Source organism: Catharus ustulatus, chromosome 13, assembly GCF_009819885.2.
Source record: "Catharus ustulatus isolate bCatUst1 chromosome 13, bCatUst1.pri.v2, whole genome shotgun sequence".
In the NCBI taxonomy this organism is placed as follows: Eukaryota; Metazoa; Chordata; class Aves; order Passeriformes; family Turdidae; genus Catharus; species Catharus ustulatus.
The window spans coordinates 16011463-16029665 of NC_046233.1; the positions used below are offsets into that span (position 1 = coordinate 16011463).

General features: G+C 41.7%; 1 protein-coding gene across 3 annotated transcripts in view; it reads right to left on the bottom strand.

Annotated features, from left to right (window-relative positions):
• Positions 1-7441: 7441 nt before the first annotated feature.
• SFMBT1 (Scm like with four mbt domains 1) overlaps positions 7442-18203 on the bottom strand; it is a 75739-nt gene continuing 64977 nt past the window's right edge. For all 3 annotated transcript variants that reach the window (XM_033071568.1, XM_033071569.1, XM_033071567.1), the window contains exons 12-21: positions 17646-17759; positions 16231-16273; positions 15315-15379; positions 13739-13878; positions 11772-11881; positions 9944-10119; positions 9047-9225; positions 8673-8918; positions 8328-8456; positions 7442-7647 (exon numbers count right to left, since the gene is read on the bottom strand). In XM_033071568.1, coding sequence (XP_032927459.1) covers positions 7507-7647; positions 8328-8456; positions 8673-8918; positions 9047-9225; positions 9944-10119; positions 11772-11881; positions 13739-13878; positions 15315-15379; positions 16231-16273; positions 17646-17759 — 1343 coding nt within the window. In that variant the 3' untranslated portion in view covers positions 7442-7506. The remainder of the gene's footprint in view (positions 7648-8327; positions 8457-8672; positions 8919-9046; positions 9226-9943; positions 10120-11771; positions 11882-13738; positions 13879-15314; positions 15380-16230; positions 16274-17645; positions 17760-18203) is intronic.

The following is an 18203-nucleotide window of genomic DNA, read 5'->3' on the forward strand; positions in this document are numbered from 1 at the left end:
TCAGCGGCGCATGGCGGCCGTGCCGGCCCCGCTGCCGCTCCGCCCCGCTGCCGTGCGCTCCCTGCCCGCCCCGCTCCCCGGCCCGCACCGCCCCGCCGCGTCACCGCCCGGCCCCCAGCGCTCCGCCCGTGCCACGGAGAGCGACCGGCCCTGGGACAGCGGGGACCCGGCCCCCGGGACAGGGGGGGACCGGCCGTCCCAGCCCCGGGGCTGCCACAGGGCTGAGGAGCACGGCAGAGGAGTGCCCCGTGCTGCGGGCAGCTGCCGAATGCACTGGCTCCGGCACCCACACACCGGCTCCGGCACCCACCCCCATTTCCAAACTGCACCACAGCCCCAAGGAATCCCCGGGTCAGAACCTCAGCACCTGAGATATTGTTTAGCCCACAGCGCACAGGGTCAGGCAAGGCTGCTCTTGCCCTAGAAAGAGGAAAGGATGACCTGGGTTTTTTAGCAAAAATGTTTCATCTTTTGTACGGGCAACCCCCGGCCCAATGGATTAAAATATGTCAGCACTTTCATTTGAAAACTGAAACTGGACCTTGACTGGCCCTAATGTGCTGTACCCCTCTTCATCCTCGCCAGCCAGACCTGCATCAAGTTTAGGTTCTTATTTTTACTTCGGGATCAAACCAGGTCATGCTGCATTGTATTGCTTTCTTACACAATTTCTTTAATTTCTTTAAATAATTTAAAATCCTCATCTAAATATGAATTCACTTATAAATATGACCCAGAAAGCAATGCCAAGCACATACATCAATAGTTCTTTAAACAACATTTGTTGTGTCTACATCACAAACCTACCTACGTGACTGTCCTTCCTGGCAGGTGATGCCAAACAGTATTGGCACACCACAGTGATTTTTCTGATTTTTAGGCTGTGTCATAAATGTCTGGAAGTTGCAGCTAGAAAAAGAAATGCTCTCAGCTCTCTGACCTAGAGAGCACACAGCCAAAATGCTCTGTCCAGTGCCTCTGGCCCCAGGTCAACACTCTTCTGCTCTGAGCTGCCAAAAGCAAGAGCTCAGGAAAGCAAATAGCTACCTAACAGAAGAGACATAGATCAAAGCAGGTTGCTTCTTCTCCCCCTTGCACACAGTGGAAACAACCACTAAGCACTGTGTTAGCAACCTGGACTTGACCTATTTGCTTGTGGCCCAGGGTGGAGCTTTAGCTTTCACAGGTGCTGCTGAACATTAGACATCCCACACACTTACCTGACCTGGACACTGATACTGGTTAAAGATTTACCTAACGCTATTTACACACAAAACCTGTTTCAGACATGAGTCTGGGAACATAACTCAAGGGGCTTATGCCTCATGTTACTCCATATTCCATGCTTTAAACCAGATTATTTCCCCAAAGTATCTCTTCAAGGGTTTCATCTCATCATGACTCCTATAAGCCCTTCTGAAACCTGTGGCAGACAAATCACTGCCTCCTGCTATGTACTATTCACAGGCCTTCAGATTTCTCTCAAGCAGTGCTCTGTGAAGGCAAGCAGAAGATTTATGTTAAATCCCACATATTTATAGAGGTCTAAAGACAGTGTTAAGCAAATCAGTTTCATCCCACTCCTATGCATTTTCTGTACCCAGTGAAAAGTCAGCTCAAGGTAACTGAAGTGCAGCCAAGAAACAAGTACTGAGTACAATCTGTTGGAATGCCAAGTTAGGAATCAAGAACTTTGCAAGGCAAAGTTGTTTCTGAAATATCCTGTGGACTCTCATGTTATTCAGAGCAAGCAAAGCCAGCCTGTTTTAAAATTTTAGCTTGCTGGGGTAGCACTAAGCTTTACAAAACCATCCAGAAGGAGCTGCAGCACCTGCAGGGTTTGCAGTGGATTGTATCAAGCAGCTTCCAAGGTTTGAATATGGCAATAAAAGAAAATGACTCCAATTTGTAGGTCCTGTCTTCAGCTTCTGTATGTTAATTGGATTCAGCACCCTGCGAAACAAAACCTGTTATGCTGGAAGAAGCTTTGATAAAAGAGGACTTCTGCATTTGGGGGGAACTGAATAAACCCAATCAAGCTCTTTAACATGAAGCCTCTCCAAGGGGTATTTATGTGGCTTGCACTTACCTTTTATGCAAGTAATGGAACATGCCAGACAGCTTTCCACAGTTTTCCAAGATAGAAAACTGCTCATGGTGAGCAGCAGTATTTATGATGATATTAATACCCAAGCCATCAGCAACAGTTTAAGTATCTTTTTTAATTTTCTTACAACCACTTAAAACTGTCATATAACACAAACTTTTGTACACTATTTACAGACAAAACAAGTAAAATATCCATCCAAAATATTTTTTAAAAAAATCTTCTGATTAAATTGTTACACCTGCTCAAACAATGGTGGGACTTAATAGGCATATTTTCTTGTGCATGTTTCTCTTCCATGTACTTCAGTCTCACTGCATATATATATTTTCTTTTAAAAGTTAAAGAAAGATAAAACAAGCAGAAGGGACACAACACAATATGCATTTAAATCTTTGTTTAAGAACAAGCAGCTAATTAAAAAAGGCAAAATACAGGAAAAGTGCATCAGTTCCAATGAGTTAGTATAAGAAAGAGGCCCACAGGTGTGGAGCTGGCACCCTTTTGGGTAGAGACTCCTAGAAGACCTCTGATTGTCTATAGAGATTATTTTAAATTTACTTTAAACAGAAATTACAAAAAAAAAAAAAAAAAAAAAAAAACAGGAGAGGAGAAACATGACACCTCCAGATTTTTTTTGTTTTGTTTTGCCATGAAGTTTCTTGGAAACTGGTGCTCAACAACTTTCAGAGTGGGTGAGAATTCCTTTGTGCCCAGAGCTCAGTGTTGACCCCGTGCCATGAGCTGTCCCCAAGTCCCAGGGCTGCACCCCCAGGCTGTGCCAGGCCAGGGGTCCCATTGTTTGTGCTGTCACTCTGACCCACTGCCTTGGAACTTTGTCAGTGCAAGACCTGCTCGCTTCCATGGCTTAAAGCTGAGCCAAACACTGCTGGCTGGGCACCTGAGCAGAGCAACTCTGTCTTCTCATCAAAAGTCCACTTGCATTTCTGGTGCAGAACAGATGCCATGCTGAGGAAGCTACAAATGACCATGGAGACAAAGTGTCACCAACCTTAACTCATTTTCATTGTGTTTCATACAGATTGGTAATTTGGTTTTACAACAATAAAAGGCTTGTTGTCTCTGGTGTTCCCAAGTCCCATTGCAATCCTTCACCCAAAAGGCTGCCTTTGAAAACAAGGCTCCATGCATGTTTGGGCAAGGGTGGCAGCACTGAAACAAGGGGTTAGCACACAGTCCCTTGGAAGGGGAGATTCATCCTACATCTGAAGTCCAGACAGAGCCTATGTCTTTGTGCTTAGTCACTTTTAGGTAATCTGAGCTCACAGTAGGCAGTAACCAGGCTGACACTTTGTGACAGGACTGGTCAAGGAGTAGCTTTGTACAGGATCATATTTTTGGCTTTCTGATAAGGCTACTTCATCTATTAACAACAGATTTGGTCCAAAGGTATTCAGTCTCCAATTTGAGCTCGACAGTTTTGAAGCCTATTCCATTACATTCAAAAATCTCACAAGCCACTGGGCTTTCTGCTAATGAAGTACCAAGACTTTGTACTTCATACAGAAGAATGGAGTGCTCAGTCCAATCAACTGTAAATATATTTACACTTCTGTGGACCTAGCAGCTCCCTCCTTTAAAGCATCACTGGAATAAAGAACAAACACTAGCAAACCCTAGAACAACAACAAAATACTGCTAAAAGTTGTGACAGAGAATGTCATCTTTAAAACCACTCTTGAACTCTGTGTGTACCGTTTCCATTAATCCCAGGAGAGACTGTGAACACTCCTGGAGTTCTATACTACACAGAACTTAATCTGCCTTTTATTTCATTCCTCAAAGAAGAACTTTCAGAAATGTTTAGAGTCAGGAAAAAAGTAGTCTTCATTCACTAAGATCAGTGCTGTACTCCTCCTCTCCTGGAAGGACTGCTTTCAGTTTAGGATGGACTGCAAGCTGCTTGTGCTTAGGGGATAATTCTACCACATTAAACCTCCGTGGCATTTTTGGAGGTAAAATATTTCTCTGTTATAGAATCCTTGAGTTGGTGCAGAAAGCACTCAAGGACCCAACAAAATCTTCCTGCCTAACACAGCTAAGCTTAGCACAGTCAAAGTGGCACCACCAGGTTTCCTAAAGCTAAGATGTGCAAACCCAAGATTGCACAATGCATAAGAAAATATGACAAGCAAGAACACAAACCCTCAGTGGCTCAAGCCAAGGGTAAACTCCTGTTACCAAGCCACATTAACAGTACACGAGGCCCAGTGGAGAGTTCATTTTCTTGTGCTAGAGACATCTGTAGGACATCAGTGCCTTTCTCCTGGACTCCAGCTTTGTTGTACTGTATTATGTGCTAGAGGACAGCACAAACCCCTGAACCCTAAATTACTGCAGTCCCAGTGATTTCTGATGGTGAAACATTGCTGTCACCCAAATCCGAGATTCAGCCACCAGCTACACAAAATCCAGTTTTGAAGAAACAGAGCGACTAAAGCAGCGCATGAGCTCATTTCAAGTCTGCTGGAGTAAGATGAACAGGTAAGTGCAGTTGTGTCATCTGCCACGCATAGAGAAAGAAGAACTTGAAACAGAGTCAAGTAGAAACACCATCCATCAAGATAAAGCCCCAATTATCCCTTTTAAATCCAGCAATAAAACAGAGTGCATTTTTTCCAGGAAACAGAGTGTACAGTACCCGTGTGCAGCATAAAAACATTTCACAAAAATGAAAACATCCCTTTTGAAAATCTCAACAAAAATAGATCCCATTGGGACCAGACTGTCAGTGCCTCCCAAAACAAGGCAGAAAAATCCAACCTATAAAACATGCCAAAGGTGACCAGTAAGTACCCCGCTAACGGCTGAAACTGCTGACTGCTTTATTTACTGAGAAAAGGAAGTATGACATTTGTATTTAAAACCCCAGGCACCATGTTAACAGGTCCACTAAATTACACTTTCAGTTCTGTTCTCTCTTGACAACTATTTAACAAGACATCTATCTGTCAATGGGGAAAGGTGGAAGCAACATCTCTTGGTTATGCAGATAAATCCTGCCAAGCATCAGGACAACAGAACTCTGGGAATTCTACTGCACTGATCCAAAAGCATCATCTTCCAGCCCAGAAGCTCTCTACTGGTCAAATTTCTCAAGACAAGATGCTGACAGCAAAGCAGCAGCGTTTCTTTAAAATTTTTTTTCAAGCCTAATGGCTTGTGAGTTTGTCCTAAGGGACTGGAGTACAGGCAAATGATCCAAGCACAATATGAAGAGCCAAAACATCAATTTATATCTGGTGTAAAGAGGAAAAAGGTGATTTTGATTTCAATTTAATTGTGTCTTCACACTCGGCTTACAATGTGGGAGAAAAGTTGTCTCAGTTACACACTGCCCTCCCTCAGGAATATTCAGCTAATAAATAGTCTTTGCATTTTGATTCTAGAAAGAAAAAGAAAAATCTGATTTTAATACTTGTGTGAATAGTTCTGCCTTGACTAGGCAGTTATTCTGAGAGGCAAAAGCAACAACCCCCAGTCACTGAGCACTGCTTAGTCCCAGCAGATTTCACTGGAGGCAGCTCCCCCTCAACACCAGCGTGGCAGGTACAGCCACAAGCTGTGCAGCTCAGCTCTCAGCCTACAGACCAGACCACATCCCTGCTGAATCCTGCAGCTCACAGCTTTGGAATGGTCAATCACACTGGGCCTAAGGGACTCTTGAATCATCCCATTTGACCAGAGTAACTCCCTTTCATCAGAACCCAATAACTGCATCTAAACCCATTCCTGCAGCAAGCACCTTCCTATCTCAAATGCATCCTTAGGCCAGGGGCTTCCTGCAGAGATGGATGAGAATAGGACATAAAGGAGCAGAGCTGCACAGATCCAGCCCCTGCCTGTGCTCCTCCAAACACCCTGAGAACAGGCAGGGTGAATGAATGCAAGCCAGCTGAAACTCAACCCTTGATGCAGAACTTGAGCCTGACGCAAGTTTCCCCACACTTCTAATGGAAAGTAATGCAAGCCCTGTTACTCAAAGTGTAAAGCACTGGCCTATAGCAAGTGGCTGTTTGGGTTTTATTACCCTGGAAAATTAAAATCAGCAGTTCAACCTACTGTGAGTCTACTGATGGAACTAAGATGTCTCACTGGTCCTTTTCCTTTTCTGTAATAAAAGCACACAAATCCCTTTGCCAACCCACCAAATTTTCATCAAGTCTGATCCTGAGCATCTGTAGACAGTTAAAAATACAAAGTCAAGCTCATAAGAGTTACCAGAATGCAAACACTGGCAGAGCTATGTTGCAGTCCTCTATTGATTGCAGTTTCCTTGGTGTATTCTCTAACTAGATGTTCAGGTAGCAAAGCAAAAGTCTGCTGACAGGCTCTATGTACATGGCCCAATTGTTTGCTAGAAGAAAAAGGAAATAACTTCATACAATAAAGAACAAAAAACTAAAATCTGACAACCCAAATATAGAAAATGCAGAGGCACTTTCTCTTTCCTTCCTTATGTCCTACAGCCTGCCTGTAAGAGAAGTGCAAAATAATAAAGTTTTCTGACATCTGAAAAAAGGAAACATCCTGGTTATGCCTACAGAAGTTTCAGCTAAAGCTTTGGAACAGAAGCTCTTTGTGCTGACATTGGTGTGCACTCTGGACATGCCCACAGAAGTGACCCTGCTGTGCAGGCATGGACCACGTGTCCAGAAAGAGCAGTTCCCTCCCTTTTTAGTTATCACTTCTACTGTTCAGGCTACAGAGGTAGTAAAAACAAAAGCAAAACCAACAACAGTGAAACAAACCAAAATAAACAACAACAACAAAAAAAACCTTCAAAAGGAACCACACTCTTGCTATACTGTACATTCAGAACCCTGTGGCCACATTGTTGTCCTAACAATGAACAAATTCATTAAAAATCTCAACATTAACACACGAATGTGCAAAGAACACATTCCAAAGTCAGTGCTGTGGTAAAGCAAGTGTTCATCCACAGGGAGGGAAGGGGATTCTGTGAAACAACAGGAACAGAAAGGTTACTTCTGGCAGCCTACATGCGAACGTAAACAGGATCCGTTTCTCCTTTTAAAGTTCTGTGCCAACAGAACTATTGAAATGTCATTTCCCACAAGAGGAGACTTTTCTGTAATCATTAAAAAATACATTAAAAAAAGGGAACCATAGAGCAAGAGACTATTGTGTTCCCTAGCTGGCAGCTGGTAGAGTAGCCCCTGTGTTTGCATTGGCATTTTGCTCCAGATGTTCTCTTCCTTCTGTTGAAATAGAAAGAATTGAGGCTGACACACACTTATAGGTCACCAGGCCTCAGTTTAAGTTCATTTGGCTTTACTTGCTAGAGTACTTGCTAGAGAGGAAGGAGCCTCTTTTTGTAGTTGTGCTTCAAAGGTCCACTGCAACTTGGCTGCTCCTCAGTTTGCAAACTGCTGGTAGAAGGCAAGTTTGACCCTCTCAATGTGATGGCAGAGTTTAATAGCTGGTCCAAGCTTCAAGTCCATGCACTCCTGAACAGTGGGCAGGGTCAGCAGCAGCAGTGCCTGGCCATCAATTTCCTGTCAGAAGACAAAAATTCCATAGTGACTTTGTTGTTATTCTCCCTGCTCCTTCAGCTCTCATTTGCTGAAATTTCAGATTTGTGACAGTTTGTGAATTAGACGTTTCTTTCATGCTCCCCCAGGCAGCTTAAAAATCTCTCACAGCAAATTAACTCCTTTTTTAAAATGCCAGCTCAAATCCACTGAGGCACAGACTCTCAAGAGATTCTACTGTAAAAAATACAACCCAACAAAAGAAACCAAGGGAGTTTCATGCAGAAAGTCATCTTAACCAACCACTGCATCTTTCTACAGAAACAGATTCCACAGGTGAAGTATATCTGGAACATCCACCACCACAAACCAGATAACCATTAGCTCTAATTAACAGACACTGGTTTTATGGCAAATTTTAACCATGATGCAAACAAAATGTTGACTCTTGTCATGGTGCTTTATTGTAGGCATTATTTGTAGTTTTAGGAATCAGATGCTCTGCAGAACAAAATATCCTCCCCCCAGTAGTGAGAGACCTGAAAAAATTCTGGTCATTCCCTGAACTTTCCTCTATCAAACTGCTGCAGGTTGCACAAGTGCTTGTCTCCTCAGCACCCTATTAAAAAAAATTCTTTTTCTGACTCCATAGAGGATAAGAAGCCAAGTGACAGATTCAACATCTAACAGACAGAAAATGATACCTGATCAAGGAAAATCCTTGCCAGAGGAGCACAGTCGGTGGATTTGAGGAATCGTACCACATCAGCCACGCTCCATTCCAGAGGGTTACTGTCCAGCTGCAGCTTTTCAGCAACTTCCATCTTTATGTCCTAGACAAGCCAAAAGAATTCCCAAAATATCACACGTGCTTAGTCTTTATTACAATCCTATGACACAACCATAACAAACATCATGGATTTTAATTATTCTGCTGAGTTTTCACAATGCCCTTCACGGGGTAACAGAGAACACACATATTGTGGTTAATACTCCCAAGATTGCTCAGCAGGGAGCAAGCCAGGGCAGGAATGTACTTTGCAAGTTACCTTTGGTGAAGGAGGTTTATTTTCATCATCAGAAAAGGAGAAGGTCCTGAGCTTCCTCTTCCGCTTGTCTCGGTCCTGAGCCAGGGAATGAGACAGTTTGCTCTGGGTGGGAGATGATGAGAGGGATTTCTTCTCTGACACCTCTGATTCTTCAAGCAGCTCATCTTGGTGCTCCGAGGTGCTGTCCTCAGTCAGAGACTCTTCATCCACCTCATCCTGGTCATCCTCCTCTTCTGCCCCACTGCCCTGAGGAGGTAGGAAAAAAGACAAAAAGCTGCTGTAACCCCAAAGTTACAGAACTAACATTTGCTGTTTCAAATGAAGCAGCCAAAGATCACATCCCAGAGCTGTGAGTGCTGCTGGCAGGCTCCTACCTGGGGAGATCCAGCTGGAGTGTTATCCACAGACGTAGAGGAACGTTTTTTCTTATGAACAAAGAAATGTTTTCGTCTCTTCCGTCTTTTATTTGGTTTCTTCATGGCTACTTCCAGGTTGCTGTGGCCACCTGGGGGCCGACCTATGCGCTTGTTTTTCCGCTTTCCGTAATAGTGTGCTAGGGACAGAAGGAAGGAGCACAGTGTTGAAATGCACCTCCAGTGTCACTAGCTATGTCTGCCCCTCATCAGGACTGGAAAATCAGTAAAAGGACATTTCCCAATAGGAATCCCAGTTCTGCAAAACTTCAAAATCAGCATGTCTGTATTTTCCAACCCAGTCTGAGTTCAGGAACAAGAGTTACTGATCAGTTTTGTTTGCCCTGTAAAGATTTACTTCCTCCCTCTCTGGGAAGCCCCTAAATGATCCTATTTTATACAAAAATTACCAAAGATTTGGTCCAATTTAATGGTGCTTTTAATGACAATTTATAGTTTTTAAACATGGCCTCAATGCACTGTTTGTTCTCACAGGAGCACATGGTTAAAGCCAGTCTACAAAAACCCTGAAAACTAAGAAAAGAGCTAGCAGGTGTTGCATTTCTTTCCCCATAACAAATTGGTGAAAGTAATTATAATGCCACTTAAATTACACTAGTCAGTTCTTGTCCCAAAAGTTGTTTCAAAAAGATAAGGTTTTAAGCACACAACAGAAGTAAAGCCATGGTTCTAGCACTTGATATAGAATTAATTTTTTCTCCCCTACACATGGGAACATTAATATTTTGTAGGCCTCTCTAGGTAGTGCTTGAGCTACTCCTTGTGGAGTCAAAGCCAAAAGAAACTAAAATATAACACTCCAAACCCCACCTTGGTATGGATCAGGGAACTACTCACTGTATTTTGTCTTTGTCAGGACAGAGCAGTTCTCTGAACACTTATCCAGCACCATCTGAGGGCCAAAGAGGTTTGGACAGCATTCCAGCTTGATGCAGGTTTTCCTGCAGAAATCTGCCACCCGATCTGCTGTCCTCACAACCTCCACTGTTGCACGGTAGCTCTTGCCTTTGTATCTGGCATTGAAAACACATAATTAGGCATAATTAGGAATCTTCTAATTACCAGGACAAAAGGACTTCATTGAAAAGTGTACAAGAATACTGAGATTAAACTGAGAAAAAATGTGAGCAATGATGAACTTTCTGTACTGTCAAGTATGGGAAACAGGAATTCCTGTCTCTTATGTCACATCCCCAAATAAAGAAAATCCATCATAGAGGTAGCTGCAGTGACAAACACATCAACAACTACAAAATACCATCTGAGAGGACTGTCCCAGAGTTCAGACACTTTGTATTTCTTCTGTTCACAGATGGTTTGCTCTCTCTTTGCTTTTAGGGGACTGCAGAAATGCCCATGTGCCATGGACAGCTGGTTCCTCAAACAAAGGCTGAGAGCACCCACTGAGCTCATTCAGGTAACAGCAGACAGCTTTTTGTGAGCCCTTCTGTGCTCATCCTATGCAGGCAATGGGACCACTGCCACATTTCCCATCAGATTTTGTCCAACTGCTGAACAAATCCCCAGGACAGTCACTTGTATGACTTCACATACTGCTCCTGTTTGACTGAAATGAAGAAATTATTCCTTTTTGTTCACCAACTTTGCCATTATGCTGAAGGAGCCGCACTGTGCAATATCTGCCAGAGCTGCTCAGCATTTCTGCTTTGTTCTCCCAGCACAGCTACAAGCAGGTGCTGACATCTACCAGAGATGTTTCAGGCCTGCAAGCACCCAGTTGATACTTTGGAAAAAAACAGCTATATCATCATAGTCCAGATACCCCTGCTGTCACTAACATGGTAAAAGAAAGCAAACAGCAACTTCAATGAGATTAAACAAGTTTTTTTCTTTATTCCTCAGCTACCCCTTCTATTCACACTAACCTTTATCATCTTCCTATTGCCCAATTCAGTGCAATCCTTCAATATATGGAAAGATGTCTTTTTATACATGAAATTGATCCAACAAAAGAATTACTGACATGTTCAAAATTACGTAGGGAAGCATGCAGTGGCACATTGGGAAAAATCTAATCTCTAATATGCAAACACAGTGACTTAATTACAAAACCATCCCTAGATTATAAAGGAATATCTGGACTTATCAAATATATGCAAATATGTTCACTGCTTTTTATCCTAGCTGTAAAAGTAATCTGGCAAAGAAGCTTCAACCCAAAAAGCTCAGCAGGAAAACTGGGAGTGCTTTAGGGTAGACTGCTGTAGAAAGACATCCATGTCAAGCCATTTCAAAGCTTCTAACTTTATTTCTGAAGAATCTTTTTCCACTAAGAAATCTGTGTGCAAATGCCTGAGAAGCTTCCTAAGCAGTACATGTCTCTGCTTTAAAACACTGACAATTATCTTTGGGTGAATTAAATAATCTTAAACCTCAGCCACAGGTGTGTCAGTACAATGTTGCACCAGTGACACACCGTCTCCAGCTGCTCACATGCCTGTAGCAGAGTACACTGTCATATTAGGGAGCATTAAATTCACATGCACTCCACCAGAATTCATAAAGAAATTTATAAAGAATTTAACATTTAATGGCATCTTGATATGCTCTAAGCAATTTTTCCTTCCCTGAAGTGCAAGCTAAAGCACAGGTTGCAGAGAACAGTTAGTGGGACTGACTAGAAGGGAACAGGACAAGGATTTACTTGGCTTTTAGGGTCTCTCCATGGCCATGCCAAGCAGCCTCCTCATCCAGCTGCAGCTCTCTCAGGACACGGCTGGGTTTGTAGGCAGCATTGATCAACAGGGTGAGAACCTACAGAGCGGGAGGGAAGAGCACAAAACACGTGGAAGTTATTTGTACAATAAATCTGTTTTAAAGTGCCAGGGCAGAATAGGAAATTACTCCTATTCATCCAAATTATCTAGCATCAAAGCACCCATTCACAGCAGGATTACAGACACCTCCTGACAGTGCCAAAACGAACACTGAGAGCAGCCGCCACTTTGGGCCTTCCCAGCCCTCAGAATTTGTCTGCAGAGTCAGGAGTGTATCCAGCAATTTCCAAGCCATTGCCCTTGAATTACACATCACTAAATTAATGCCTGGGGCTGAGAACTCCCAAACTTGAATAACCTTGGTTAAATCGGAGCGATTATCTTAAAGGCTGCATGTCATGTGAAGATGTGCCAAAAAATGCTGCAGGATTTTGCTGCCTGCTAACCTACTGCTTACAACAAAACCATAGTGCAGAATGCTCAGCTCTCATCTGTTTTGCTTCCATGAACCATGATAACAGCCTGTATTTTAATAAAATTATCATTTCTCGACTACTGTAAAGTAACTTGGAAGTTGTGAATAACCTGAAGTTAGTGGGGGATAGTACAAAATGTGCACTCTAATTGTACTTTTTATGTTCACTATGTGCTCCTTCCAAATCACTCCCAACAGGGCACATAACAACCTTGACATTACAAATTTGCAGTTTTATTGCTACTAATGCACCAGTTCAGAAAAGTATTAAATACAATGCAAGCACCAACTCTCTCTAGGATTCCTAGAGTGAGCAAGACTCACAACTGAAATGAATACAACTGAGCACACTGTCTGAACTTTCAGCACCTGCACATCAGCAGGATTTGTGCACACTTTCTGCTTTCAGGCAATGAAGCAGAGTAAACCTTCAGGATTAAATGAAGCTGCTACAGAATTGCACATTTGCTCTTTTGCAGTTTCTACAATAAAGCACTGAAACAGGCAGGAAGGATAGGGTACTTTTCTGCATGCAAAAATAGACCTTTTTTAATAATCTCCCTGATTCTTGAAAACCAGACTCTTGTTTTACAGCATGTCTGCCAGAAAGTCTTTCTTAAGGGCTCTCCCTGTTCAGATACTTGGTAGGGAAGGTAAAAATTCCAGGTATGTTGAGCCAATTCTTACATATAAGTGATCATTTCATGACAGCTGGAGTGTGCATATCCAGTTAGTTGTATCTTGGGAAATTTCCAGCCTCTCAGGTCAGATAATAAGCACCTCATGACCTTTTTTGAAATTTCAGAAAAATAATTATTACATTAAAGTATCTGTAAATTTGTTGTGAAACAGCCTCTGGAGAAGAAGCTCTCTGGCATTAAAGAATGGCTTCCTCCTCCCTCAATTACACTGAGAAGCCAAACTGTAATTTCACCTGATCTATGCAAATTGTATCCATCTTATAAAACACAGATAACTCCTTTAATTTCCCAATTACTGAAAGTAGTTTGCCACTTTGACTAAGAAAATCTGCATTTCTGTATTTTACCATCAACAGTGCAAACCATAAAGGAATTTTGGGACTATCTCCAGCTAAAGTCTGTTAATGAAAATGAAACATTTATTACAGCTATAAAAAGATACTAACTCCTTTGATTGTGGTAATTACAGGTTATACTGTTTTAACAGAAAATAAAATTTAGCAGTAGAAGGCTGAGTGTTACTTAGATAAATGAGAGGCTTTTACTCATATCAGCCATTCATAAAACCACTCATGATTTATACTTTATTATATGCAAAAAGACTCTCTTGACTCATCATCAGCAGAAATTTCTGAATTACCCATCTGTAATTAGAGAGATGGTCTGGTGTTTACAGTGTATGTTCAACTGCAAAAAGCAGAGTTTGCATCCAGCTCACCTCCTTCAGCACCAGAACACAGTTGCCAGGCCCCACGGACTGGGGCAGCTCTGCAATCCTGCCTTTGTTCAGGTAAGGCCCCGAGAAGCACCGGTGGTTGAAGTAGATCTTTGGGCAGCAATACTTGACATTAATTACCACTGAGAAGTGAGAAATGAGAAAACAAATGTTTAAATCACACGCTGCAAATGCCCCAGGAAAGAATCTCACTGTACATAACAGTTTGTCTGCTGTAATAAAAAAAAAAAAAAAAAAAAAAAAAAAAAAAAAAAAAAAAAGGAGGGGAAAAAGTCTTGAATGACAGGGATTTGAAGTAGCTTCTGTGTCACGTTTGCAATGGCAGCATTAGTTATTCCACGTTGCCAAAACATTTTTCATACTTCACACCCGTGCTTGAAAATTGTCAAGCTGCAGTAAATAAAGATGGTCATGTATCAGAAAAGAAACATTCCTTCCTGGCTAGTCTGCTGCCTCATGGTATCACACCAGTGAGAACAACAAAGACAATCCCAACGTTTTGGTAGCAGAAACAGTTCCTACACAGCAATTACAGATAAATTTTCCAATCAATTTCTTCTCCCCCAAACTTCTGCCACCAGATAAACTGGCATTTACTCTCTACTGTTTATCCTAAACTGCAGCATCACATTCCTTTATATTTTTAGATTCTTCTCCTTTGATTAGCAAACAAAAGATGCAGCAACTGATAAGCTCACCCTTGATGAAGTTACATCAAGCTCTCTATTTAATGGTTCAGCATTGCTCAAAATGCAAGTATTAATATATATTGCAATACACTTATGTGCAAAACAAATATTGTTTTACCCAGCAGTGTTGTAGTTTTTCTTGATGGAGCAACACTATCACTTAAAGACTTTACATTTAGCAGTTGAAAACTGGCAGATAATAAATGAAGTAGAATTTACATTATGACTATTAAAAGTCAATTAAAATTATAAACAAGCACACATCATTTTTATCTTGCTTTTGGTGAAGCTTCAGATGTGCACTTCACTGTACAGAAAACAGCAGAGGAGGCACTCTGTTGCCAAATGGATGGATCTGTGTGACTTTCCAGCAGATGTACTTATTCATCACATTCCTTCTTGCAACAGCTCAGAAAATTATTAGATTTTGCCATCTGGCACACAAAGCAGTTTACTGTTTGAATTGGTTTTGTTTATCACCATGATGAAGTTTACACAAAAACCAGAGAGAGATCTGCTTCCCAAAGCCAGAATCCAACAAATCTGAGCACAGAGAGAAGCACACCTGCTTCTCCCACATCAGGTGAAACAAAATGTCACCTGCGACCTTTTATTCAGCTTCACATATCCTCTGTTGGAAGGGAAATGTTCTTGTGTAAAAATCTGATTTCTAGGCTTAATGCACTTAGGAAATGCAGAACACAAGTAACTGCAGGTTTCTGTTTGCTTCATTCATTTTTGCAGTTCAACAAATCATCAAGGGATGGTAACATCCACACCCTTTCCATCTCTTCCCTCTCTTAACAGGGTTGAGCAGGTGAACTCTTACAGGATTTTGCCTTTGCTAGCCTGACCTCTGTGATCAATACCTGAGTCAGAAGAGTTCAGTTCCTGGTTCTTTAGTCCATCATGAACTGTCCTTGAAGACAAAATTCTGAAATGAAAAGAAGGTGGTTGGGAAAACAGACAAATAGTCATGACAGTCACCTCTCCATTACTAAAACACCATTACATTTTTTTTGTCCTCAGCTCCAGCCTTATTAACCTGCTTTTTATACCTCCCCTGTTTCACAATAACATGCAGAAACTACCAAATTCCATTTGGAAAGGACTTCTGCCCTGCTACAGCCAGCAGCAATCCTTCCTTGCTTGAAGGCCACCATGGTGACAGACACCTCCCAAAGCCACCCACAGGAGTTTTTAACTCCTGACTCCTTTTAACTTCACATTTCACAGCCCAAGGTAAAGCAGCCTCACCTTATGCCTTCTGAAAAAGCTGGATTTTAAACAAAATAAAACCAAAATGACTCCAGTACTCTGGTAAGGATCCCAATTACAAAACATGGGGGAACAGTCTGCTCAGTATTTTAGGAGCAATGCAAACACTGGCAGGACTACTGACAGCTCTGGTGTTTGTAAAGCTGAAAGTCAATAAAGCCAACTGCTCACAAGACTGAGTTCCACATGCATAACACAGAGTTTCTAGACTAATTGTAGATATTAGCAGAACTCTTCTTTTTGCCTGCTTTAGGCCAAATTTCATCTGGGAAGGAACAATTAAAAAAAACCAAATTCCAAGCTTTCTATCTCCTCCTACTGTAGTGCAAGAAGTCTTTCAGAACATCAGCAGAATCTACCAGCATTAACACAAATGGACTGTGGAATCTCAACCTTCAGTGAAGCATTTTTGCAACTCTACATCTTCCCTAACACAGCATATTTTCCAATTGAAAAATTAAGAGAAAAAAACTCAACAAAAATAAAAGCAAATAACCTGTTACTTACTGTTTCTCTGGTTGAACTACTGCAATTTTTTTCTGCTTGTTTACTGAAAGAAAAAAAAAAAGCACAAATATAAGAGGTAAACAAATGAAGCATCTAGAACAATATATATATATTTAGTGGACTCATTTATTCTAAGTTAAACAGCAAAAATGATCTATGTTCCCATCACTGCAGTGTCAGACCAGCTGCATGAGGGGCACACTGGTCCAAGTAATTTGAAGAAAACCAGAAGGTTTACTTCAACATCCATTAAAAATTCTTTAAATCAAGCATGCATATGCCCAGGTTTCTATGAAATCTAACCTTCTGCACCTCTCTGCTTGCATCAGAGCCCCTAAACCACCTGTACTACCAGCCAAAAAGGAATGACATACTTTCTTTTTCAGCACCCCAAGGTTATGTTCTTTGGCCCAACATGCCACTTTACTGGCATGGTAACTTCAACACTTTAACTTTGACATGGACTGAAATCAGTCATGGTTAGACACACAATGACTTAAAAGAATTGCTATGCAGGAAAACAGGGTTGCAACCAAGTCAGCCATTTAGGTGATGGGTCCACTTGTCATTCTGGCTTTCACCATCAGGTAGTAAAATAAAACAAGGTAATACAACATTATGGCTCTTCAGCAATTTCAGGCTTTATCCTCAACAACCGTCTGGATTTTTTTTTTTTCAAATAATCTTTTATCTAATTAGGATCTCCCCCCTTCTTCCTCATCTGTCCTTGGCAGTGCAAGCAGATTAATTTCTCTTGTTTTGACTTACAGAAAATGACAGCTCATTTCAATCTAAAAATTTTCTTATCTTACTTAATGAACACCTAAGAAATTCTTCAGTTTCTCCAATCCCCATTAAATTTTAATAAACATTGAGTTGAGAGAAGTCACTATCTTATTCTAACTACTGGTGTAGTTAAAAAGATAGGAGTTACTCTTCAGCACTTTGTCATTAGGGATCATCACCACCTGCCCATTGAGAAAATCAGCCCCCTTTATTTTGACTCCAAAATATGTACACACTCCACACTGTTCTGTTGTGGCATTAACTTCACTTTGCACAAGTGCAAATGTAAAATCAGTATCAGGGTCAGACACGTGGCAAGAACAGCTCAGACAGAAGGAAATGCAGAACAAAGTTAATACACTGATAGGATTGCTTTGTTATAGCAAATGGAATTGTTCCTACAAGCCCCCCAAGCACGCAGGGGCCTCAAGCCAACACTGTAGGGTTTGGAGTTGTTGTAGGGCTTCCAACTGGCCCCAACAGCCAGGGGGACAGTTGTGCAACACACAGATTCTCTGTCCATGGTGAATGTTTCCAAATTCAGGGATGGCAGCAATACCTCTGCAGCATTTGCTCTGGCAGGTCTCAGCAGCTCTAACCCACCAGTGCAAAGGGAAGAGAACTGGTACCTATTGCTTTGCGAGGAGGCCTGAGCTGATATCCATTCGTCTCACACCAGCCCACTGGAAATATATTCATGGATTCCACACTCACTATACACTCAGGGACAGGTTTCTTGGAGCCTGTTCAGTTTAGAAAAGGAAAAATTGAAACAAGTCATAAAGCAAGTCATAAAATCCCTAATTTGGTTAACACTAGCTGCACATTTGTTAGTGAAGCTGCATTTATTTGTTTATGGTGTATCTGGAACACAGTAACCATCATTTATTCATCCTCTTTTACTGACCAGATTCTTTCCTGACCTCATTTACTTCCTCCTAAAGGCTGGAGATGGGAATTTTCCTTCCACAGTTTAGCAGAGATGCACAGTGCATAGTAAGTGCATGCTGATGTACTTCCAATCAAGAAATGGGATTATAATGGAGAACAGCTGACACAGGCTTACTCTATCTTAATGAAGAAACTTTCCTTCCCAGGTCTGGCCAAAGCTTGCTCTGAATGCAAGGCACTCATCTGTGAAACTGTCACAAGGTCCCTGCTTTCCACAAGGCTCTGCTCAGCACTGA